General features: G+C 39.5%; 3 protein-coding genes across 8 annotated transcripts in view; 2 read left to right on the forward strand and 1 right to left on the reverse strand.

Moving 5' to 3' along the window:
• Positions 1-259: 259 nt before the first annotated feature.
• Positions 260-8349, forward strand: p2rx7 (purinergic receptor P2X, ligand-gated ion channel, 7). 3 transcript variants are annotated; one of them, XM_088618509.1, is made up of 13 exons: positions 260-494; positions 1147-1294; positions 1440-1511; positions 1778-1850; positions 2264-2360; positions 3708-3788; positions 3885-4026; positions 4686-4762; positions 5277-5367; positions 5935-6000; positions 6112-6228; positions 6367-6474; positions 7117-8349. In XM_088618509.1, the coding sequence occupies exons 1-13, from the start codon at positions 376-378 to the stop codon at positions 7612-7614; spliced, it is 1689 nt and encodes a 562-aa protein (XP_088474635.1). In that variant the 5' UTR covers positions 260-375; the 3' UTR covers positions 7615-8349. The 3 variants fall into 3 exon arrangements, with proteins under 3 accessions (XP_088474635.1, XP_088474634.1, XP_088474636.1); XM_088618508.1 differs by having other exon boundaries at positions 263-494; positions 4626-4762; XM_088618510.1 differs by lacking the exon at positions 260-494 and having other exon boundaries at positions 1153-1357; positions 4626-4762.
• Positions 8350-9364: 1015 nt separating this feature from the next.
• On the forward strand, positions 9365-18944 carry p2rx4b (purinergic receptor P2X, ligand-gated ion channel, 4b). The gene is made up of 12 exons (XM_088618511.1): positions 9365-9871; positions 11407-11554; positions 12007-12078; positions 12909-12981; positions 13116-13212; positions 15969-16049; positions 16485-16626; positions 17351-17487; positions 17690-17783; positions 17955-18020; positions 18225-18320; positions 18435-18944. The coding sequence occupies exons 1-12, from the start codon at positions 9732-9734 to the stop codon at positions 18453-18455; spliced, it is 1167 nt and encodes a 388-aa protein (XP_088474637.1). The 5' UTR covers positions 9365-9731; the 3' UTR covers positions 18456-18944.
• Positions 18945-19308: 364 nt separating this feature from the next.
• The window catches only part of camkk2 (calcium/calmodulin-dependent protein kinase kinase 2), a 33136-nt gene continuing 26658 nt past the window's right edge, over positions 19309-25786 (reverse strand). For 3 of the 4 annotated variants that reach the window (XM_088618505.1, XM_088618503.1, XM_088618506.1), the window contains 2 exons: positions 25306-25356; positions 19309-23464 (listed from right to left, as the gene is read on the reverse strand). In XM_088618505.1, coding sequence (XP_088474631.1) covers positions 23392-23464; positions 25306-25356 — 124 coding nt within the window. In that variant the 3' untranslated portion in view covers positions 19309-23391. The remainder of the gene's footprint in view (positions 23465-25305; positions 25357-25786) is intronic. The other variant, XM_088618507.1, reaches the window with a different exon arrangement.

Below are 25786 nucleotides of genomic sequence, written 5' to 3' on the forward strand. Positions count from 1 at the left end.
CGAGTCTGTTTTGTTGCGAATGTAATCACTTGTTGCGGAAAACAAATGAAAAACACAATGTATTACATCTAACTGATCCCAAAGGTGAAATTTTAAATTGATTTTTTGTTGGCTTTGTGGTTTCCTTTCAGAATCCAGACTTCAAAACCATTAAACATACATTCATATGTTGTGTGAATTAAAAACAAAATTTGCATAACGTTACTGGTTACACTGGATGACGCCAGACTACACTCACAGTCCCAACAATGAACAGCGGACCGACTGGTACAGAAGAGACACTTCTGCGCCTCCTTCAGTCATGTGACTTGGGACAGGTTCAGCGCAGTGAGAGGACTTGGCAGAGCTGCTTTCAGGCGAGTCAAGAGCATTACCATGCCTTGCTCCCTGCTTAACTTCTGCGAATACGAGACCAATAAACTGGTCAGAATAAAAAGCATTCCAATTGGATCTCTTAAATGGAGTATTAACGGCTTGATCCTAGGATTTATCTGGTAAGCACAGTATGTTTTTCGCTCCTCTCCAGTGTGCGCAAGAGACTAACGCTCCTACGTGCTCGAGTAAAACTGTTCTTTTACAGCGTTCATCCTATAAACTGAATAGTGTATAAAGTTTTGAATTATTGGGTGGTTTCTTATTATTAGGGAGTTTAAAGCGCTATAACCTACACTATATGTACTGTAGAAACCGTGTTGAGGCATTTTCGCAATTAGGTTCTAGTTGTAGATACGAATTTGAAGCCGAGGTTAAAATAAAAACGTGAGTAGTTTTTCGTGTGTTTTACAAATCAAACCGTTTTCCACAAACACGTTGGTTGTTCTTCAACTGGAATATAAAATGAATACAGATATCCTGCTGTAAACTAAAACAATTCATTCCCTCTTTTTCCTGAATTCAGTGCCCAGTCTTCAGGGGCACGGAGGCTCAGGAGATGAATATTTGATGGAGACGGGGGGTTTTTAGTTAGGCACGGGTATTAACCGTCTACAGCAGGAACTGTACCGGCTCTCATGTGCTGTGTGAGGTTTTTTAATCCCTGCATGGACAAAAGCACGGAAATTAAAGGCCAGCACTTGTTCAAAACAAAACATTGTGGGTTTGGGTTGGTGACGAGCAGTAATGTTTCTTTATTTTTCACCCCTCCAGTATAATGCTCTTCTGGAATAAAGAGTACCAGGAATATGATCAGGTCGTCAGTTCTGTGACCGCAAAAGTGAAAGGAGTGGCAGTGACCAACATAACCGATGTCGGGGAGATATTATGGGATGCTGCAGATTACAGTGGGCTATCACAGGTAACCAAGTTCTCCTGCATGAGCAGACCGGTGCTTCATTGAAACGTAAGGCTGAAAACACAGGTACAAACAATAAGATCTGCTATACGAGAGTGATATTTTGATAATCATCCCCTGCTGCAAATAACTCATCCTGTATTTTCAGGGGAAGAACTCCTTTTTTGTGATGACCAACGCCATTGTTACAAATAAGCAGCGACAAGGGAAGTGTGCAGAGGTAACAGTTCCTTTTTAAGAAGGAAGAAATCGCTGTCTTCAAATATCACATATATTCATGTACTGTTTGTCTTTTGATTTCCATGATTAACTGAAGTATTCGTTGCCTGTTGTTTGCAGAACCTGAATATGTTAAATTAACAAAGTGCTGGAATGTGAGTAACACTTTAATGTTGCAAATTAAATTCCCAGGTATTACTGATCAGTAAGAAATCAACGCAGAGTGATGGTATAGATAGGACATGCCTTTTTTTGAATTTTTCCCAGGTGCCAGGTTCTGGAAAAATATGCTACCGAGACCAAGATTGTACAAAGGGATATTCAGACCAACATAGCCATGGTAGTGTATGATAGACTTTCTTTTCTGCATTCTGATGTGAAGCATAAGAAATGTTTTCTCAGATACAGAGGTCTGCTTGAGTCGTCACCACAGCAATGCGGAATGTATGATGTTTAATGATGTCATGCTAAGCTCATCTATCATTATCTCGTTGTTTTCCCTGATTATGGATTAAGACAAAAGTAAATTAATGTACAGTACTAGACTGTTCTATCTTTGAAACCTCAAATCACTTCTAGAAATACGTTAATATTAAATATATAGTATTATGTATTATAATAGTAAATTATTTTATAATAACACATTCCAGAAAATTAAAAGAATTTGCATGAATTAATTTGTACATGCAGCTTACTGTTATTCTTCATACCTTATTTTTATTGATTTTTTTAATGTGTGATTGCTGTTTACAGGTGTCCAGACAGGATCCTGTGTGAAATATGATACGACACGCAAAACTTGTCAAGTAGTTGCTTGGTGTCCCATTGAGAGCAAGAACAAACCTCCCAAGTATGTCCTATGGATAATAACATTGCACCTAGAGAGCTTGTTCAGACATATATATTTACATAGTATATGTTCTATATATAATATAAATATATATATGTGAGGAGATGTATAGAAGCTAGTGTGTTTAAAAGGAAAAGGTCACATAATAATAATAATAATAATAATAATAATAATAATAATAATAATTGCTTACACTTATATAGTGCTTTCCTGGACACTCCACTCAAAGCGCTTTACAGGTAATGGGGATCCCCTCCACAACCACCGGTGTGCAGCCCCACATGGATGTGTCTGTATCCTCTTGGAAAATTCAGTAGCAACATTCCCACCAATAGTTTTCTTTTCATCATTAAAACTAGATTTCTGATTAGAGTATCTTTTTTATTTTTCAGATCATCTGCATTTTTTAAGAATTTCTGAAACACTCCTCCAATCCCTTAGCTGTTGCAAGGAGACAGAACATTATTTCCTTTTCAGTACTGCCTGTGTCAGTCTTAAACCCAGCTCTCTATTCTGATTCACTTCTGTTTTTCCATATTTTTGGACAGTTTGCATTTTGGGGTACTTCCCTTTTAGGTTTCAGAAAATGATTTGTAAGGACGAAACTCATGTATCTAGGTTACAAAATATTTTTTTACTGTATTAGATTGTTACAGAGGTCAAATGAGAAACTGTCGTCTTTCTTTCTGTCTTACAAAAGCGCATAAAGAACAGAGGGCAGAATCTTATACTTATTCAGTCTTGTATTCAGTCAGTTACTACAAGAATAAGCTTCTGCTGTCTTTTTCCTAAAAAATGTGGAATACAAAAAGTGTTATTTTGCAAGTCACACCCTAACAATATTGTTGACCAGCACAACACAAACACTACTTTTATATAAAATCCTGTTTTAGCAATTAACTAATCCTGTAAGTTGAGCATGTTTAAGACTGGACAAGTCTTGGAGAGTCACAATCAAGCCTTAGAGCTGTGTCTGTAAATTTGCAAAGATGCACAGTACTTAGGAAACCAATACATGCAGTTTAGCAGGTGCCTGCAGGGTTGCTGTGACATCGCCAGTAGATCAGAATATGAGCGTTCTGGTGATGAATGTGTCATTAGAGTACATCTTGGCAGTGGTCTTTCTGTCTCTCCAGAGCAGGTACAAGTGTTGTTGCCCAAAAGCCTGAGTCTTACAGCAAACCGAGTGTGCGTATGACAAAGATACCTTCAATTCCAAATTAAAAAAACCAAGAATGAAGAAAAGGAAAAGAATGAGGAAACTTGAGACCCTTAGCACTAGAATGACCTAGCTGTGATGAATGAACAGAGGAGATAAGTAAAAGCTTTTTTCTTTCTCATTTTCAGGCCTGCGCTTTTGGAATCGGCTGAAAACTTCACCGTCCTCATTAAGAACAACATCAGGTTTCCTGCCTTTAACTACATCAAGTAAGGCTCCTTCATGCTTCATCTTACAGCGATTTCAAATGACAGCACAAAAAGCAAACCTGACAGACCCCTCATAGACGTTTGCTGCTTCCACAGGAGGAACATCTTGTCGCACATGAATGACACATATTTGAAGAGCTGTTTGTTCAGCAGACGAATGGATCCCCTCTGCCCAATATTCCGCTTAGGAGACATAGTACAGGAAGCTAGAGAGAACTTCTCACAAATGGCTGTAGAGGTTTGTTCTTCGTTCTCTTTTCTGTAGCCAGAGATGCACTTAGACAACTCCAATGGTTCACCCTCAATTTAGGGAAATGACATGTTAAATCACTCGTACTGCTGGTAGGAGTCATGTAGAAACTCTCTTGTGGAATAGAAATTTGAAATATGCATGTTAGTATAATTCTTCTTAGAATAATTTATAGGTGAGGGTTCTCAAAATCCATATTTTCATGCACATACATTTGCAGTTCTCATGGTGCCACTTGCCTATTACCTCTCCGTGGTGCATGTCCAGTTCCAGCAAGTTCAGATGAAAGAAATGCAAGAAACACTTGTGAGTTAAATTGGATTGATGTGCATGTAATCTAATAATACATGGAACTGGAAGAGGAAATGGAGGTAGTTATGGTACCTCTGAGAACCTCTAGGAAATGTTTTAAATGAATGGAAGTACATTCACAGAATTTCTGTTTATCACTGGAAACACCTGACCCCCTCAGGCACTTCCTGTGAGTTGTGGTAACAAGTGATGCTCATAATGATAATTGTGATAATGCTAGGTAAACATTAAATAAAGGTGGGACCATGAGTGTCTGGACAACTTGTGTGTTACAGGGGGGAGTGATAGGAATACAGATTAACTGGCACTGTAACCTGGATCGATTCTTTCACAAGTGTCTCCCAGAGTACTCCTTCCGTAGGCTGGATGAAAAAGAGAGCAACAAAACCCTGTATCCTGGGCTGAACTTCAGGTGAGGGTTTGGGCAGTTCACTTGGAAATGGGGACACTGACCTAAAGAACGAGGAGCCCATGCATTTCATTCACATTTCTACGTCAATAATGACTGCAAAATCTGAAAGCTTCTTGACTTTTCTCTGTATCAATAAGCAAAACAAATCTTTAGAAATGAAAATCCCATGTATTTGCTATATAATCCCATATAATTAATCACCTTTGCAATGAGGAACATGTCCCGTTATTACTGAAAACTCAACATCAGGTCTGACCTATTTTGAATGTGTGCTGTACATTTCTATTTCCTAAGCAGTACAATAACACAGTAAAAGAGTGCAGGCATACTGTAAACCAACAACCAAAATGGAAATGTCAAATGTTACTTTACCTCTTTATAGAAGGTTTCTGTTGAATGCAGAGATACTTATAAAAGCCAAACTCTTTGACATCATACAGTAGGTGTCAGCATGTAGGAATCATGATCTTTCAAGATGATTATAAAAAACTAATTCACATTTCTTTCTTTAAAGGTTTGCAAGATACAACATGAATAATGGCATTGAGGAGCGCATGCTATTCAAAGCTTTTGGTATCAGATTTGATGTAATGGTTTTTGGAAAGGTAAATAACAATTTTATATACATACAGTAGACTGTACAAATATTGCATATACCCACACAAAAGCTTCAGAATGTATTAAAGCTGTAATGTCACCCCATTTCACAGGTCAGGCATACCTTTTTCATGCTCATAATGTATTAGTAGGGAAATATTATGTAAGTCCAGTATGTATTTAATTCCACTCTTTACCTCCAGCCTGATGTCATGTATGTTTACGTTAATGGATGCTCATTTATAAGTCTGCAAAAGAATCCAAATCTACTTCTCTGTCTGCACATCTGTATGAAAACAATTTGAAAAGACCTGATGTTTCTGAAAGAGCTGTTGAAGAATGCACCATTATAACATTTTCAGTACTTCATTATTGTCGTTATAATCTCATGAGAATTTATTTGAAGAAGAGGGAATCTGCACTTAGCATATTATTTGATTTTTGGATATAGATCCCTGCTCATCGTCTTGTACTTTCATGCAGCACAGAGATTAATCTTTATCACAAATGTGCACACTGGGAAGCCCTTGGGGTTACCTAACATTTTGTTTTGTTTTCCATAAATCTTATGTGAGGCTGGCAGATTCAGTATAATACAGCTCGTTATATACATTGGATCAACGCTCTCCTATTATGCACTGGTGAGTATTATCCCAAATTCCAATACAACAACAGTGCTTATGTTGTTTCTGTGCTAGATAAAATCAATATGACCCTATCTTAACAGTATCAATGCTGTGCCTTTAATACAGACGACGGTATTTATCGACTGGTTCATCACAACGTATTTATACCCTCGTTGCTGTGCAAGGGCCACGAAAAATAACTATTCTGAGAAAAAATATGAGACTGTTGAAGAACTGAATCAGGTACAGTGGAGTTCTTTTTAAAATCTTTCATTTATTTAATTAAATACTCAAATGTTAATGGATGCATAAGAAAGGGTTGTGTCTGTGGTAGTGTCCTGTGATAGATGTCTTGTTGTGTCTGATTCTTGTCCACTCAAGATTCCACTGTGCATCTCATTTGTGGATGAAGACCAGATAATAGTGGTAAAAAGGCCACTGAAAAAGAGCTTACAAGAGACTAAACCTAGCTCCATCCAGCATCGAAAGGTTAGTGCCACATGTCTTTAAAAAACTTCATTATTGGCTAAAGTGTCATTCATTTCATTCATTGCAAGCCTAGAGCTTTTAACATTGTATGCTGATGAAGCAGGGAAACAGATGTCAGAATATTATTGTGTTTGTCAAGGGTCGGGGGGAATCTACTATAGCTTCTTAAGTATTTAATTGTCCCTCATCTATGAGATCCATCCTCATCATCCTCATCCAGTCTCCAGGATAGCTGCTGTGGATCAGCGCTCCTTTCTAGAGGGGAGTGATGTCTGTTGGGTTGGCTTATGTTACCACAGGTGGGTTAATCTGATTAGACAGCAGTCTTCTGCGTGGAGACCAAATGGCTTTCACCCCAGTCAGCCAGTGTCACCCATGCATCTCTCTAAGATTGTAAAAGAAAACTGATAAAATAGCAGGGGCGGATGGAGTGACCTTTAGTATCAATGTGTATCTTCAACATTTGGATTCCTTATTTAAAAAACAGAAACCTATCAGGTGTTTGGGCACGGAAGAGAGTACACATAGGAGCTGTGTTCTTCATGTTGTGGAACATTATCTTTATAATTAAAAAGAAATCTAAGCAAGCACCCTTTTTCAAACCTTTTCTTGAATGCACCTGAGGATGTTGTTTCTCTGCAGTCAGAGCACAGCTTTGGAAGAACACGGGTGTTGGTGAATTTGCTGCAGAGCCCCAGCCGCAATGCTGACACCGAGATACAAGAGATGCAGCCACCCAAGGGCAGGGGGAGAAGCGCCCCAGCCTGGTGCCAGTGTGGGCGCTGTCAGCCCATGCCCGCCCCGCAGGAGCAGCTGTGCTGTCGGCGGAGCAAGGGCCAGTGCATCACCACCTCACCAGCGTTCCCCAGGCTTGTCCTCGACAGACACACTCTGGAGTCAGCGCTGCTGTACAGAGAGCCCCTGCTGGAGCTCCCCCAGGCCCGCTGCCATGGCCATCTGAGACACTGCGCCTACAGCCTCTACATTGAGTGGCGTTTCGGAAGAATACAGACAGGGACCTTCGCGGTTGTCCCAAGCTGCAGTGTGTGGAGGATCAGGGACGAATACCCCAGTGAGGATGGGCGCTACAGTGGACTGTGTTATGAGAATATGGTAATTATCTCTTCAAATGGCACTTAATGAAAGGTGATGCCAAGTTTATCCGGTGCCTTTGCATGTAAGGTAATGTGACGCAGAACTATGAAAGCAGAAATAATTTGGGCGGCATTTACATATGTAGTCTTATGGTCGCTGGTGGAGGGCACCAGGGATTGGCTCTGGGACAAGAATTACAATGTGATGAAGAGCAGAAAATAATCTTCCCTAGACTCTGCATATTGGACGTCATTTTGACTGTTTTATGCAAAATAATTTACTATACAGGCTTTGCATTTTATGCCTTTCGTGTTGACTATGTTTAGGTTTCAATGCCTGCTTCTTGATTTTATTTCCCTTTTGCCTTGCCTTGTTGAGTTCAGCTTGGATCGGTACCAATAGTTACAATTTGCCAATAATTAAATTTAGCACTCTTCTAATAACTAGCATATTACAGTATGTCTGGATTTACACGATTGTGCTTAACGAAATGTCACACTGTGTTCTGTTTTGTGTTACTTTTGTCTGTTTTGTACAGGTGTTTTTGTAATGCCTTGATTCAGAACAGTAAAGGAACTACAGGTGTTCTAGTGCTGTTTTGTAGAGGAGATTATCCATTTGTCCATTCATCCATTACCAGAAAACCACTTATTCATGGTTACCATTAAGCACAATATTTCTGTTTTATAGCATTTACTGTATATACAGTAAATAACTTTGTACAATTTTCTATTATTTTTAGATGAATGTGTTTATTTAGAAATAAATGCACTAAACTTGTGTTCCTGTTTTTGTTGCAGTGAGTCAGACATGCATACAAAATATACCAAAACAGCATTTTTTTCATCTCCAAGACAAGGCTATTTGGCTAGATCACTATTAGAGAAAGTTCCTTTCTGCTACTTTTTTTATAAGCAGTATCCAAATTAAATTCAGTATAATCTCTATAACATTTAAGTCTTCAAACTGTATTGTTTTCTATTGTTTTAAATTTCAAAGTCTTATTCAAATTCCTATCCAGAAGGACAAAAGTAAATGTATTAATAATATTTCCATGTCTGCTTTCTACAGTTCTAGTCTGTAGTGATTAGTCTAGTGATTAATTTTTAGGCTTGTTAAGTACTGTAAACCTAGTTTCTTTCAACACATTAAAAATATGGATCTGTTGTGGGATCTGTTGATATAGCCTCAGTGGTTATATAAATCTTTAATGATGTTACATTATTTCCTGTTCAGACTGCCCCTAAAGATTTAGTGATTTGAGATTTGGCCTTGGTAACACAATCAGCCCTGCACCACACCACAGAAGACCTGGTCACAGGCACCTTCTGTTGCTCTTGTCCTGCACAGTTATTGTCATTTTGCACTTTATTGGGTGTTAACATCTCAGAGATACTGTATTTGGAAGGCTTTCTCATCCAAGTGCTTTGAATTGATTCCTGCAGCAACACGTTGCACCTCTGCTCAATATATCACTAAACGGCTCGTTTACAATGTAATATGAATTATTATTCCATTCCATTCCTATAAAAGAATGTTATTATTATTTGGGACTGATGAGACATAGTCGTAAAGTGTAATAACGATTTGGTATGAAACGCAAGCGTCAATTCTGTCATATAATTAGGTAAAAGTCATAAATAGTCATTGATTTGGCTGACACCTTTATCCAAAGAGACATTTACGTTTTGCAGTAAGAAAACGTGTAACTACAAATTGCGGTTGCATTGCAAATATGATTTTTAAATCATCCTATTACGTAAGACGCGATACGGGAAGAAAATTGGCTAAATTAGAGAAGTATAAGACGGAGCGAGGTGGAATGTGTTAACTGCAGTAAGACAATCAGACTGTAGAAGCGAGAGCAGGGAGTAAATCACAGGAGCTGCAACCTCAGAAAAATGTTCACCCCGCCTCGTCACAAGACATAGGAAGACCCGCTCTCAGGTGACTCCCGCAAGTGCACAACAAGTAGACCCAGGAGCGGTCGTTACAAATTCACGGCAAAGCCGAAGGTTTCCGGATCATCAGTTAATGTGTGACGAGTCTCATGACTTGTGGGAGAGGATACAGCAGACGCCGACTTTTTCTTTTTTAAAAAGAAGAAGCCATCCCGTTCTTTATCACACTTGGCACCGTGTACCATCGCGGGTACAAAAGACATGCCGGCGTCGAGCAGTTGTTTCTCCATGACTCAGTGTTTCTTTGAATACGAGACACAGAGAATAGTGGTGATCAGGAGTAGGAAAGTCTCATTAATAAACAGACTCATTCAGCTGGCCATACTTTCTTATGTGATTGGGTAAGTTCAAACATCCTTGCCATAATTCAATATGTTCTCGGTCCCTCATTTAACAATAGTGGTTAACAGTAGCGACTTAACAATCTAGGCGCTTGCTAACTATTTGAGTGGTAAAGCAAAACGGTGCAAAGGTTATTTTAAAAGAAACTTTATTACCTGTATGTGAACTCCGGAATGAGCCCGAGCTTTCGTTTTCAGTTTTGTTGGGTGCGAGCTTTAAAACCTCTTGCTAAAAACAGCTACCAAACAAATCAATGAGTCGTTTGAGTGGTTTGTTATACCTCCGATGAAACAGGTGGACGCTGAGAACCATTGTTTCTCATCGTCAGGACTTTTAAAGAAATAAAATGTCGGGATTTTTTTGTAACATTGCGTAACTCAATACGGGAGTGGGACACATCGCTCTTGAAGGGGGGAGTAAAGGGTATTTTGTGTTTTGCAGAAACCTCAATTATGAGAGGAAGAGTTGGCTTCAACGCCTACATCCTAATTTTTAAACTCGTTCAAAAGTATGAGCGCAACATTGGGGGAAAAAAACTTTAGTAATGAGAGCAATTTAAATCAAAGTGCAACCTGTCTTCTGAGAGAGATGGTGTTCTATGACATATATCCTGCTAAATACACGAGTCAGATGATTTTGCTGTATTGACAAAAAATGTCCAATTAAACAATGATGTTTACAAATACAGTATTAGTTGGTGTCCAATATGGAAAATTGTGTCTTTTCTATCAATGTTTTATAACAGTGGCATAATATTATATTAATTTGGGTACTTGTAATCTCTAAGTAGATAACTTATTTCTTTTTCTAATTACCAGCAGCCAGAGGTACCCTCAGGTACCTGGGTGCCCAAACACAGCTAGGCAGAGGTTTAAATAAATAGAAATGACAGACGGAATCACAGCATAACAGATTTAAAATATAATATCGCAAACAATTCACTGATACAAGCTACCATGGAAAATACAATAAGTTTTGCAACGTGCTAAAATATAAATTATGTTGATTCTGTCTATAACTACATCAAAACACAGTTTGGAAAAGATTAAGCACTTAAGTTTTGTACCTGCACTACAAGAAAGACTACAATCTTAGTAGTTCTGCTAATACTGCTGATACTTCTGCTTAAGGTACTGTAGCAGTGGTATTAGCAGAAATACTAAGAATATGTTTACTACAGCAGCAGTATTAGCAGATATTTGTTAATATAGGTTTTCAGTGCCATCTTTCAAACTTCTCGGCCAGTGTGTGAATTTTATAACGAACGTGATGATGAAGGAGGTAGCAGACTTAGTTGGCTTACTTGCTTTAAACCGATTAACCATAAACTGTATAGAAACGCAGCCAATGGCCCATCTGAACACCTTCCAGATGTTCCACCTAAACTGCTTTCTAGAGCAGCAAAAGCGTTGCTTCTGGGAAAAGACTAAGGGTTTCCCTGGCTTGTTTGTTACCTCTCTCCTTGATATCTGCAGGAGAGCGTTCCCTCACACAGTGGGAAGCACAAGAAGACCTCTGTACCCTCTCTCCTCAGGTGGGTGTTTGTCTGGAAGAAGGGCTATCAGGAGTTTGACTCCATCATCAGCTCGGTGACCACCAAGGTGAAAGGCATCGCCCTGACCAATGCCAGCCACCAGGGACTCAGGGTCTGGGATGTGGCCGATTACATCATCCCCCCTCAGGTACCTGGGCGCCCAAGCACAGCGAGGCACCACTCCTCCAAGACTCGGACGGGGTTGCTTTCCTCCTCGCGTGCTGGAATGGGGATTCCAGTCTTCCAGTTAGATCCTAATGAAAGCAGGAGAGGGTCGGAACAAGTGGAGAGTAGTTGGTGTGACTCCCCCAGCAGTGAGGGTGAGGCTGCCCATGCTCCCTGGCTCGTGGGAGGGCTGCAGGGGTGAGATAGGGTGGTGGGAGGGATGCGAGAGAGAGATGTGAAGTCCTGGATGTGAGGCTTAGATATGCAGGCGAGCAGAAGCATGGGAGATTAGGGTCTAAACATCCTCCCGACCTCTTGCTGTGCAGTCCATTAACCAGCTCTGAGTTCTAACACATTTGTAAAAAGTGCAGCAGCAAAAAGAGTAAAACAAAAAACCTCTAAACTTGCATTTGTTTGCTCTCTCTTTGGTTTTAGGAAGAGACGTCCTTTTTTGTGATGACGAACCTGATTATTACTCCAAACCAAACCCAGGGGCTTTGTCCGGAGGTAAAAGTGATCTCTCTCTCTCTATCCAATTAAACAACTCAGATTGGAACTAGTAAAGGAAAATCCACTTGCAGTCTCCCTTCCTGATGTCCCAGAGCCTCTACATCAGGAAAGATAAAAAGATCCCTGAAGTCCAAGGCACACCCTGGTGGCACAGTGGTTGCCGTTGCTGCCTTGCAGTAGTATTGGAGCCCTGGTCTAATTCTGGACCTGGGGTGCTGTCTGCGTGGAGTTTGTATGTTCTCTGCACGTTTGTGTAAGTTGGACTCCTACAGTCCAAAGACGTACTGGTGGGTTAATTGCCACCTGGAAATATTGGCCCTGGTGTGAGAGTGTGTATGTCCGTGTATCTGCCTTGCAATGGGCAGCTGTACCATCCTTGATGGTCCCTGCCTTGTGCCCGTTGCTTGCCAGGATAGGCTCCAGCTCCCCTCTGATTCTGATGTGAAAGAAGAGGTTAGGAAATAGACAGATGTCCAGAAGTCCAAGGCTGTAATCCACCAAATGTATTCATTTGAGAGGTGCAAACTAAACATTGTTTTAATAAAAACAGTAAGTTACTACATCACATACCTCTGAGCCTGCACTTGTGTGCCTAGAAATAAGTGGTCCAAACTTCAGAGTTTATTTCATTTGGTACTAAGGCCTTTCATTGTCATAAATTTGACACATGTGAAAACGTTTCCGTGAAGCTTGGTAGAGGCATTCAGGTACACTTTATCTGTTAAGTACCTCATAAAAGGGTGGGAGTCATAGCCTTATTGTGTGTTTTGGACAGGTGTGTAATGGGAACTAGCCATTAGTTAATTGTATGATGTCTTTGTGTTTAGGTTCTAGATAATTCCACTATCTGCACCTCAGACAGCAACTGCACTGCGGGATTCACTGATGTGCACAGCAATGGTAAGAGTCTGAAACGGGGACATCTGTAGCCCAGGGTCTTGGCAGAGTCCCGTTTTAAATACGTCCCTGCACAAAACATTGAAGCAGTTGTTCGACATTAAATATTACTAAACCATGATTACATCCATGAACAGGTGTCCAGACAGGGAAATGTGTGAATTTTTCGGGGGATGTCCGAACATGTGAAGTACGAGCTTGGTGTCCGCTTGAAAATGACTTGAATTTACCTCGGTGAGTAAGGTAAAAAAAACAGAGCTTCTATCTGAACAGTTTATAGAACCCATGACACCTGCCACCTGGTTACCAGATGTGTTTTAGTACAGTGCTGGAGTTTTTGACTGTATTTGCAGAAGAGAAAATGCAAGTAAAGAGAACGTCTTATCATAAAAGTCATTTCTTTGTTTTCTCATTTTCCTGGCTCCATTCGAGACCATTGTATTTACTAAAGGTGTAGACAGAGATAGTAATTTGTATCTTAGTGCAGTGTGAGCTTTTCTTTAGGTCATGAAGCGTGTACTGTATTCTAGAGAATCCTTTCTGTACTGTAGTTTCTATATTTTTCATTGCACAAAATGAAGGATACTGTGGCTAGGGGTCCATAGTTATAGCCTTGGATGTTTTGGTAAGCGTTATACACATATATACTGTGCTGATCAGCTGAGCGGAGTGCTCCAGCGACTGTTCAACCTGAGCCTGCGCTTGGAGAGAGTCCCTGTGCTCTGGAAGACATCATGCCTGGTCCCGGTACCAAAGAAAGGGCGCCCCTCTGTCCTCAACGACTACAGACCAGTTGCACTGACTTCTCACATCATGAAGACACTGGAGAGGCTGGTCTTATCCCACCTGAGACCCATGGTCAGCTCATCACTGGACACCCTACAGTTTGCCTACCAGCCCAGTGTTGGTGTGGAGGATGCGATCATCTACATGCTGCAAAGGGCCTACTCACACCTGGACAGGGCTGGCAACACTGTAAGGATAATGTTTTTCGACTTCTCCAGTGCCTTCAATACCATCCAGCCCTTACTTCTAAGGAGGAAGCTGGAGGAGATGCAAGTCGATGCCTCCATGACCTCGTGGATCACTGACTACCTGACGGGCAGACCACAGTCTGTGAGACTTCAGAACTGCGTGTCTGAACTGGTAGTGAGTAACACAGGGGCACCTCAAGGGACAGTTCTTTCTCCATTCCTCTTCACCCTCTATACTTCGGACTTTAAGTACAACTCAAAGTCATGCCACCTGCAAAAGTTCTCAGATGACTCTGCAATTGTGGGATGTATCAAGGGTGAGCAGGAGGAGGAGTACAGAGGACTGGTCAGCAGCTTCGTGGAGTGGTGTGGGGTGAACCACTTGGAACTGAATGTTACAAAGACAAAGGAACTGGTGGTAGATTTCAGGAGGAAAAAGGTCAAACCTACTCCTGTCTACATCCATGGGAGTGGCGTGGAGATGGTGGACTCGTACAAGTACCTGGGAGTGCACATCGACGATAGACTGGAATGGTCTAAGAACATCGAGGCCATCTATAAGAACGGACAGAGCCGACTTTACTTCTTGAGGAGGCTCAGGTCCTTCGATGTGTGTAGTAAGATGCTACACATGTTTTATCAGTCGGTGGTAGCGAGTGCCATTTTCTACGCAGTGGTGTGCTGGGGCTCTGGGATTAGAGCAGTAGATTCCAAAAGGCTGAACAAGCTCATCAGGAGAGCGAGCTCTGTCATTGGGTCTGACCTGGACCCCTTGGAGGTAGTGGCTGAGAGGAGAATGATGTCCAAACTGGAGGCCATCATGGACAACTTCTCCCATCCCCTCTATGACAGGCTTGCAGGAATGAAGAGCACGTTCAGCAATAGACTGATTCATCCACGGTGCGACAGGGAGCGCTACAGGAGGTCATTCTTGCCGTCTGCCATAAGACTGTACAACGCATCCACCTTGCGTCTTGGCAGAGGCAACAGCGACAGTGACCTGTTTCTGGACTAAACGCATATACACATATACTGCTACATCTGTTCTCTTTCTTTTTCTTTTTCCCGTTTACAACCACTTTTGTGCAATATATGCCAGGGACCTGTGCAATACATTTATATTTATATTTATATCTATGGTTACATCTATATTTATATTCATACGTGTGATACGATTTTCTGTGTACTGTTCTGTTCTAGTTTCCTCTTGTGTGTCCGGACTGTGAGTAACTCTTGTATTGTATTGTATGTATTGTACTATTAGTATATAATTCGTTACACTGTGGCTGTGTTGTGTGTGTTAAGCTGCTGTTGCACTGCAATTTCCCTCACGGGATCAATAAAGTATCTATCTATCTATCTATCTATCTATCTATCTATCTATCTATCTATCTATCTATCTATCTATCTATCTATCTATCTATCTATCTACATATTGATAAAAATGTATCACATATAACAGGTATAAATGCTATACCTCTTTCAGTGGGTTGCAGGTGACACAAATGCATGATAGAATGCACTTGTGACCTCAGCTCTTTCCCCTGGATGCGGGTGTCCTGGGTTAGCGTGCTTTATAATCTTGCATACTTCAGATATTATAGTCTCACATTCCCAAATCCCTTCCTCTTTGGTGGCTTAGTCCACACAGACTGAAACGTGTTTGTGTGTGTTTTGTCTCTAGGACATGCAAACTCTTAAAATGTTTGTTCTGTTATGCTAAGATAAAGTCTCAAAATGATTGGTTAGGTTTATGTACTATAAATTTGTTAGAACCCAGGATTGAAAGTATAACTGTTGTGTAGGGGAGAATCTTAATATGATAGGACTTGCATGGCCACATCAAGGTGCACATTCTCAAAAGGGAGAAGAGCTTTAAATTTTGTTGACTTGTGTTTACCACAGGAGGGAGCTATATTAACATCAAGCCACATTTCTGCAAGCTTTTCATATTTGTAACAGGGGTGATATGCTGCACAGCGATTTATGCAACCCTACGTTTTTTTATTTACATAGGCCAGCACTTCTGAAAGATGCTGAAAACTTTACTGTGCTAATAAAGAACAGCATCAGATTCCCCAAATTTAACTTCAACAAGTAAGTGATTGTGTATTTTATAAAATGAATACAGGGAAATATCCATGTTAAACCCTGACTAGTTATAGTCAACAGCCTAAAATGACCCATTTCCAGCTCTGGTAGTGCAATACTTTGTGGCATCTTATGTAAAATGTAGTTTAATTTAGACAAAAAAATTACACAAATCCTCTTTCAAAATAAGAGCTAATGACCTTATAACGTACCTCTCCTATTTTTTAAAACCGCATTCCTTTTTTTTTTTGCTTTGTGTAATTATTTGAAGTTGCTGGTTAGTGTGTCCAATTGCTCCTGCATATTCATAGCCTGGAAATGAAACAAGCTGAAGTGTTTTTTTTTAAAGGAAGCTACTTGTATCAATGACAAGCCATTGCCTATAAAATATATAGTATTTTAAAGCATGGAAATGACATAATTTTTTCTTCTGTTCTATAGAAGAAACATCCTGCCACAAGTGAAGACATCCTATCTAAAACAGTGCATATTTAATCGGGTCACTGATCCCAACTGTCCCATCTTCAGACTGGGCGACATTGTTCGTGAAGCTCAAGAAGACTTCCAGAAAACAGCAGTGGAGGTCAGTCTGGGCTCTGAGTCTTCCGAAGAGGAAGTGGCATTCCGACTGTGCTGACAGGATTTAAGGACTTCCTGCCTGGGAAAGAGATTCAATTACGAGACCATTAACGCGTGGAACAAATTGATTTCATCATAACTGAAACTCATTAGTGACACGTTTCGTTGGAAGACACTGTCGCCGATTTATCACATTGGATTAAGCTTTAATGAAGTTATGTGCAGAAGAGAGCTAACAGCAATAGTGTGTCATTTTCTTTCCAGTGAAAGGCATTATTTAAACAACAATTAGGAAATCAAATGTCTTTCTTTCCAATCAAAGAACAGGGGTCTTCATTGAAATACAATAGTTATATTCAGTTTTACTTTGACTTTAAAAGCAAATACAGCAAAATGCTTCATAAAAAAGAAGCATATCTACTGTGAAAAGGTTTTATAGTTTTAAAAATAATAGTGTTACTGAGGTTTCATGTTTGTTTCCATAGCTGGTGTTGCATGTGCATATTTTTTCATATTCTGGATCTGTTATGAATAATTTAGTCATTTCAAAGCGCCTTTGGTGGTGTTCAGGTTGCTTCTGAGGGCTAGTTCTCAGTCGTGACATTTTCACAATGATGCTAATGGTGTTTGTGGTAAAAGAAGTCCTGTCTCTAGCCAGAGGTAGTTTCTGGTGGGGGACGTTGGCACAACACAGGAGGTAATGGCTTGTGCGTAAAATGTCCGGACAGGGTGGAGTGATGGGTATCCAGATTAACTGGGACTGTGATCTGGACCAGTCGCAGAACAAGTGTGTGCCCATATACAGCTTTCGCAGACTGGACAACAAAGACCCTGAGAACAATGTGGCACCTGGATACAATTTCAGGTACGTTCACCAGGTTGTATAAGGCAACGTATACTGCTCATTTAAGATTGCTTAGCTTTTTATCATTTAAAAAGCAAAGCTTGGAATACTGCTCGAAACATTTGACCATTTGTTCTTGATGGACATCTTGGTAGCCCCTCTCTAATTTACAGTGCTTAGTAGAAAAATGCTACTAATAATAAAAACAACTTTTCTTTAACAGATTTGCAAAATATTATAAAGGTCCTGGAGAAGAAGAGTCAAGAACACTGATAAAAGCTTATGGTATTCGTTTTGATGTCATGGTTTTTGGAAAGGTGAGTCTTAAAATTGGCGTCAAGTTGAAAGGGAGGAACAAACACAAAATAGCCATAAAGTAAACTCAAGACTTGGTATACTGTGTATAACGCCGGTTAAAATCAACAATCACACCTGCATCATCTCAGAGTAAATGTTTGTCCTGTATTTTTTTTTCACTACTGTTGTAGGCTGGCAGATTCAACATTATCCCAACAATGATTAACATCGGCTCTGGCCTGGCCCTTTTAGGAGTTGTAAGTACAATCACTGAATAATTTTGTTTAGTTTAATGTGCTGTGTGATATTCTAATATTATTATTAAAACACTCAAGTCTATAAATGGCATTTTTAGATGATGTTTCTTTATTGGATTCGTTCTAGGTCTGTCCTGTTTGCAGTCAATTGTATTCATTAGAACCAAACAATGATCTCATATATTTCTACCATGTCTTTTTAAGGCAACTGTGTTGTGTGATTGCATTGTCTTGACCTTTATGAAGAAAAAGACTTTCTACCGACTGAAGAAATACAAATATGTGGATGACTATGAACGGGTAAGTGAGTTGAAGGGCAAGGTTTTTTTTCTTTTCCATACATATTGTGCAATAAATCAGGGGAATACATTTTACAAGCTTCTAGACACTTACCAGGAATCTCTTCCTATCTAGGCTGAGGACCTCATCCCTTAAAAATAGTCTTCAGGTTTCCAGAAGAATTCAGAGTTTTGGTGGAGCACTTTATACTATAGAAGATGAGCTTCAATTAATACTGAAGTTTGATGACTACTCTACATATCTCACTTAATCCACCTGTTTGGCCATTACTGTAAGTTGTGTGAATGAAGTGTGTCTGGTAGATCAGCTATCCTTGTGATATACTGATTTATTAATGAATTTATTAATGTAGGTTAATTAAATTTTACTGTACACTAACACACTAAAAATGTTCTGTTTTGGAGAAACCCTGTCACAGTTTGGTTCACTTTTACATTTTTAAGGCTGTGTCTTTATTAATTCCATATGGAACCTGTTAGGCAATGTTTCAGGGACATCTCCCAATGCCACCAGTTTTTGCAGATTCCACAACGTATAAAGGAACCTGATCTGAGATCTACAGTGTAAGTCTCAGTTACTCCCAGGCAAGTTTCTGCTGCATGAAATTAAACATTTGATTTGTTATGTGCTGTTTTTTTCCTTTTTCATAATTTACAACAATTCTAACTATTTTATAATGTTTGATTATATCAAAATAATCAAACCCAAATAGTCTGGTGTTCCCATGACCACAATATAAACCGATAATTTCCCTGAATTTTAACTTGAGCATTTCCACGTCAAGAGAATAAATATTGTATGTGGCTAAGACTCCGCATCAAATTCTGCGGAATGCGAAACAGGCTAAACAAGCAGTTCCAGGTGTTTGTGTGGGCTCCCTTTTGTGCTGGGTGTTATGCCATTAGCACTGCATCAGGGGCACTCCTTTATTGACAACCGGGCATCGTAATTTAAAATGCTTTTATAAAAGACCCAAAAAACAACACACTGAATGGAATTCTTTAATGCATTGAAATAATCAACCAGATATACAGTAATATGTATAGAATACTAAAGCACAGGATGGTTCAACCCAGTTCCCAAAGAGACAGTCAGCTTTTTACAGATAGATCCTACATAAGGTCATGCAGGGGGTATTGTTATTGGTGAATGTTTTCAGTACTGCAGTTCCTATGTTGTTCATTGCACAAAAATTCTGTGGGCCGAGGTTCAGCAATTGTAGTCCTAGCTCTTTTGAAACAAAATGGGAATTAATTACTATAAGTACACGTTATTCAGTGGCTTGAATAATTACCCCTCCCTAATTCATAAAACAAACTACATTCCAGTATACAGATTTTAATATTATTCAGTATGGTCTATGAATGTTTTTGTCCAATGACAAGACAGAAGTTGTTAAAAGAAGATTTTATACTGTAAATCTCAGGAATGGTTGTGAAACATATTTAAATAACGCCTTTAAAAGTATGTTTCAATGTACTTTAAAGGAAAAGTAAAAAGAAAATCATGATTTTATTATTATAATGATAAAACACTGAATGCTCAAGTGTGTATTTTTCTTACCTCACAAAGAATTACTGAACTAAACTGGGTGAACAGAATTTCTAGAAGGGCTTTTTCTGTTTTAGTCTGATAATTACTGTGTTGTTTGCAAGTGTGTTCAATTACTGGTTAAACACTATAACAAGCCTTGTACAGTAAGACTTCAGTGAAGCTTGGTTGTCTTGAATTAATTGTTAATGTTTACCAATTACATTACCATTTACTCACATATTTTCCCTAAATGGGTTTGTGCCTTCAGGTCCAACTCATTTGAAATGGATTTGACATTCCTTGGGGCATATCAGAATTAAAATGCATAGTAAAGAAACGGATACCCCTAAATACCACATCTACAAATGAGAATGGTTAAAACGCAAAATAAACTGTTTAAAACCCTGAAAATATTTAGTTCTTGAATTTTACTTTTTGTAAAGTTCAAATTTTACAATCTAATACAGATCTGTACAATTAAAGACATAATACTCTTAACTGATACTCTTTGGTTAATTATGAGCATACCATCTGTCTCATATTAACATAAGAATGACTACAAATGAGAGAATACTATTCAGCTATTTGGCTGCTAACAGCAAGGTGGTTTGAGGCTCTTACACAGCAGTTTCCTGTGGTGTCCTTCTTGACGGCATGGCTTAGTATGTTGTTCCAGACGAGGAACTTTGCTCTAATTTCTGACAGACTAATTTTTTCAAGTCCCATTACCCCATTAAATACAATGCACTGCATGTGCCAAGTACTGTACCATATTTGTTCAACTGTGCAAAGTGGCATGTCTTTAAAGTCTTCCCCGTCCCAGATCATTCACAGAAGAAACCTTTGAAGCCTGGAATGGCAGTAACGCCCTCTGATAAAAGCACTTTTCTTTGTTCCTCCTTCACTTTCTCTCTCTCTTTCACTGGTTTAACAAAAATAATTTCACACACCCCTCCCCTTAAAACATAACACAGTTTTCTCTTATATAAAAAGCTAATCGTAAAACCTAAACTGTAAAACGTGTTAAAGAAAATGCATCCCCGTGCATACTCGCATTCATTTTAAAAATTCCACTGCAGATATAAGAATGGTTATGAATGACAGGAGGCCACTCAGCCCATCTAACTCTTATAGTTCTAGTAACTAGCTGACCCGCAGATCTCTTCCAGCAGTTTTAGTTTAAGCTGTGCAACCATTACACACAGTGGCCTTCTCCTTTCCGAAGAGCAATATACCGTGCCACAGTTCAAAAGAAAAATACAGCTGGAATAATGTGAAAGTCAGCAGTCCCTACAGTCCAGGGCAGCCTGACGAAGAGAGTCAGAAAGGCGGGTCGGCCAGGGTGGGTACAACTGCTTCAGGAGCAATAAACGATTCAAGAGGCAGATAATAATAATAATTGCTTACAGTTATATAGCGCGTTTCTGGACACTTCACTCAAAGCGATCTGTAGGTAATGGGGACTCCCCTCCTCCACCACCACCCATGTGCAGCCCCACCTGGATGATGCGACGGCAGCTATAGTGTGCCAGAACGCTCCCCACACACCAACTATCAGTGGGGAGGAGAGCAGAGGATGCCGCCAATTAATTGATAAAAGAAAAGAAAAAAACAACAGAACTTTTCTGTCTCTCGTCTTTCATGTAACACAAATCCTGAACCAGAAACAACGTGTGTGGCGAATCCAATCGGGATACGAAGGTGTGAGAGGTTCCACGAGAATTTGCACAGCAGCCGGGCTGTCGCACAAATACATTGGAGTGGGCTCTTGCCAACTGCAGATTCACTTTATGCAAAGGCTTTCAGTGCTTTATAACTAGTGCTGAATAATTATTAAAAAACAGTGGCTGAGCACCTTACTTCTTTACGCACCAGTACTTGAATGGATACGTCAGCTAGCATGGAGAAATACAAGTAACACTGCCACCAGCCACTATTGACCCATTTCCCCCTGAAACAGAGCCATGCACCCTCAGAACAGGGAAGGGCTTCCTGGGAGCAGCTGCTCTGCAATGCGAAGCACAAGAAGGTAGCAGACATCTTGAGCTGTCGGGTCTGCACAGCCGTACAAAAACATGCTTCTGCTTGATCCTGGTCAAGCACTTTAGTTTTTTTTAATTCACAACACACATCGCTATAATACACAACACTTTGATAAGGAAGTTCATTGGTTAACGCCTGATAGTGAAATGAGGTTCTGTGTGTCAGTTCACTTGGCAAACTGAAAGTGTCTGCCACTGCACACCATATACTAAAGACAGCATCATGTGAATTATAAGGTACAGTACTTCATTGACTGGTTTTACTTTCAGACAACACTTATCTGCTCTGCCATTTGTATTACAATGAATCCTGTTTTTTCCATCCATTTCATTCAAGGACAAACTCCACTGTTCCCATGTTAAGGGAACGGGTTTCCTACAACCAGACAGCATGTGGAAGCATTACTTCAAACCTCTTCTGTAGTTCACATACAGGAAATTAAGCAGAGCTTGCTAGTTCATCTGTCATATCTGCAACTAGCCTACTTTCTGCCTATATAGAGCAATAGAAAAAATTACCATACAAAAATAGCATCAAAGCCAGGAGGCATCCATTACTGCCAATTTGTGCATAACGCAAGAGACATTCAGCCAGATCTTCTCTGGAGATAATTCTTCACAGATATATCTTGTTTATATGCAGTAATTTGCAATTGCATCAATTGCCAAAATCCCACTACAGTACCACATAGCTATGTGAAACTAAACTGTGTATTCATGCAAAACAGCAATCTGCCATGTATGAATTTTCATTGACTATGATATACAGGTCACAGAATACTAGAATTCAATTAGTTTTTTGAATATCATGACATAATATTGAGCTATATATTAGTGAGTTCTATTCAGATATATCCTATGCCTGCCGCCTGCACAATATTTTCCATTTTTCCAATATTCAATACTGTACTTTAACTTCAAAACAGCACTTAAAACTATTCAACATACTTGGCTTCAGTCTTTCAAATAGCAGCAGGCTTGTAAGCTTATGAGCTCAGATAATATAATGCTCTATATAAGCAAGCAATTCACATTATGCAAAAACTGTTATAGATTTTCAAACGATATTTAAAGCATTGTATACTCAATATGAAAAACTTTCTTACTGGTTGCTATAGCACTAACAGTACTGCTTGAACAACATTACCTGACATATAAAATGCATAATTTCCTTTTGTGATATGCTACTGTACACTGCAAGCAAACCCCTTAACATTTTATTTTCAAATATATTACAAAACCAGTGGCAACGAGAGATTTGGGCCAGGCGTGTTTTTTCCTTTCAGCATGGAAACAAAAAACCAGCAATCTTTTAAACGAGAATCCCACTGCGGACCAAACTGCAACGCAGGCTCCTGTCCTGGGGCCGCTGAAAAAATGGCGCATTTGGATGCCACACTGCAGGAGCCAGGAGAAATACCTTGTGTTTAAAGGCATGCATATCACAAGTGCACACTGCACAGATAACCACTCTGGGCAGGTCGGGGCTGTGAGAGTCACAACAGGGCCTCGTCTTCCCCAACATAGGGCAGGTCCGAGCTCTTGCCACTGTCGCCGCTCTCCTGTTTCCTAGGCGACAGAAGAAGAAAAGTTTCGTCTGTCACTGCCTCTCCCATCCCGGGGACTTCCGACAAAAATTGCCCGATAAAGTCCTTTTCACGGTTTTGTGATTTTCGGGAGCAGAGACAGTGATTTATGAAACGCGGAAGCAGATCAAACACAGAGCAGAGTTTCTGACTTTTGTGCTCAGAAAGGTCGGTAGAAAGTACCCTGAATCTAAAGGACAGCCTGTGAGACTTAGATGTGTGATTTTATCACCTCCTAAAGGATATTGGACTGAGCAGTTGAATAAAAATGAAGTATAATTTACTGTAGTTCATATTTTAAACACACATTTGCCCATGGGACAGGAGAAGGAGTCTGGAGTTTCATTTTAAGACCAAAGGTAAGGGATTTGTTTTACAAAACCTTTCCCATGAGTACGGTTTAATTGAAGGAAAGAGCAGACTGGAGCAGTTGCACCACAGGGCATTGTGAAAGAAGCATTATTATGATTATGATTATGATGTTAAACGATGTTCAGTGATCACCAGGTTTTATATATTAAAACAGAATAATTTTGCAAAATTGCTTATTAGAATTCTGCAAGCCAGTCTGTCATGCATTCAGGTTACAGACATGAAGGAGGTAGAATAATTCTCCACTTGTATACCCTTTGGGGAAAAACAATTCACAGCTGCACACTCCAGAATAAGCAAGAGCTCTTTTAAAAAGCAGGACACTGCAGCATTATTCTTCTCATGCTAATTAGAGTTCAGTCAGCCGTATCAAAATACCACTGTGTCATTAAATTAGTTCATGCACATCAAAATCAAGACTCATGCACATTTGATTTGTTAGTTTGCTTCAACATCCTCTGAAGAGACACTCATTTTAGTGGAAGTGTGACCCAAAAGTAACAGAAGGAACCTTCAAAACATTTATTAAATTAATTCACAGCTAATTTTGCAACATTTTAACATTAAAGCACCTTCAATTACAAAATCACATGCTGTCGTTCTGCTGAAGTCTTATGCTTTAGCTGTGTGTTCCCAAAATGACGGTCTGTACTGTACTGCATTATGAAAGGGATCAGATCCAGAATCTAAACTATAAATTTAAAAAGACTATGAATTCAAGTTTTGGTATTCTGCTTCATGAACATGTCTAAATATGTTAAGGAACAGGGAATATACAGACAAATACAATCTAAAACTAAGAAAAATGTAAAACCTTTAAGATGTTTTCTATAATCTTTAATTGATAAAATTTCAATTATTTCTTGACATACTGCATGGTTTAAGCTGTAAATGTAAAAAATTAATAGTACCATCTAATGTGGAAAATACTGTGACACAATACTTACTGGCCATTTAGTATTAAATTCACTTAAAAAAATAGAATTTCTGTATTTAAACAGGTCAAGCAGAAGTAGCTAAAACCCGAATTAAATTAAACATATAACTGTTTGTGGTATAACTGCTCCCTCAACAAAGTGATACTGTGGAATGAGAGAACAGATTGGCCTCGGTGCTAAACAATCATTTCACTTTGTTCTTGGTGAAAGGGAGATCTACTTAAAAATAAAAACAGGTTGTGTATTAGAATCTTGTGCACCTCCACACTGACTGCTTCAATCAATGGAACTTGGAAAGCTTGTTCCAAATACATTAATTCTCACCCTGGTATGCAGTGTGCGACACGCTCCCAGGAATAGAACCAGCGCTGTCTTCCTGACGTAAACTAATGACGAAAACCCTTTTTTCTGTGCGCCTTCTGCACGTTGGATCACACTTTACAGTTCAAAGCCAGATCTGCTTGGATTTTTTTTTTTTAAACAGGCAGACATTTGCAGTAAAGTAATGCTTTACCTTTGGTTACTATGCATGCTGCAGTTTTTCACATTTCCAGACTTGTTTTTTCTGGAGAGGTGGGAAGGGGAGAGGGTAAAAAAATGAGATAGACGTACAGAACTGGCATAGATCCTCTAATGACCTTAGTTAGAGAGAAAGGTGAAGGATGTCTAGAACCCAGCTTTCCAATTTGACTTTCAGGACCTGCTGCTTGTACAGGTACAGGTTCATGTACACTATATATACAGTACGGTACCTATACTCTTACTGATGCAGTCATCACCTTATCCAGTATCATATTTGAACTTGTCCACTGAAGAGGGGGTACCAGTTGGGCTTAATGCAGAACAGCTATTGGGCAACACAGGAACATTCGCAGATGGCTTCCCTTTCAAATTTGCATGTAAGTGTAAGAATTGTATTTAATATAATAAAAGCAAAAATAAAATCTTCACTGCCTTTAAAATTCTCCCACAGCTTAAGGCCTAATTTGACTTAG

This window comes from Lepisosteus platostomus, chromosome 24, assembly GCF_059453375.1.
Source record: "Lepisosteus platostomus isolate fLepPlt1 chromosome 24, fLepPlt1.hap1, whole genome shotgun sequence".
NCBI lineage: Eukaryota > Metazoa > Chordata > Actinopteri > Semionotiformes > Lepisosteidae > Lepisosteus > Lepisosteus platostomus.

Coding starts and splice junctions, on each gene's coding strand:
- p2rx7 (XM_088618508.1), top strand. CDS start 376: ATGCCTTGCTCCCTGCTTAACTTCTGCGAATACGAGACCAATAAACTG. Junction 1,851..2,263: donor TTCAGACCAACATAGCCATG/GTAGTGTATGAT, acceptor TGCTGTTTACAG/GTGTCCAGACAGGATCCTGT. Junction 6,475..7,116: donor GCTCCATCCAGCATCGAAAG/GTTAGTGCCACA, acceptor GTTTCTCTGCAG/TCAGAGCACAGCTTTGGAAG.
- p2rx4b (XM_088618511.1), top strand. CDS start 9,732: ATGCCGGCGTCGAGCAGTTGTTTCTCCATGACTCAGTGTTTCTTTGAA. Junction 9,872..11,406: donor ATACTTTCTTATGTGATTGG/GTAAGTTCAAAC, acceptor CTCTCTCCTCAG/GTGGGTGTTTGTCTGGAAGA. Junction 12,079..12,908: donor CCCAGGGGCTTTGTCCGGAG/GTAAAAGTGATC, acceptor CTTTGTGTTTAG/GTTCTAGATAATTCCACTAT.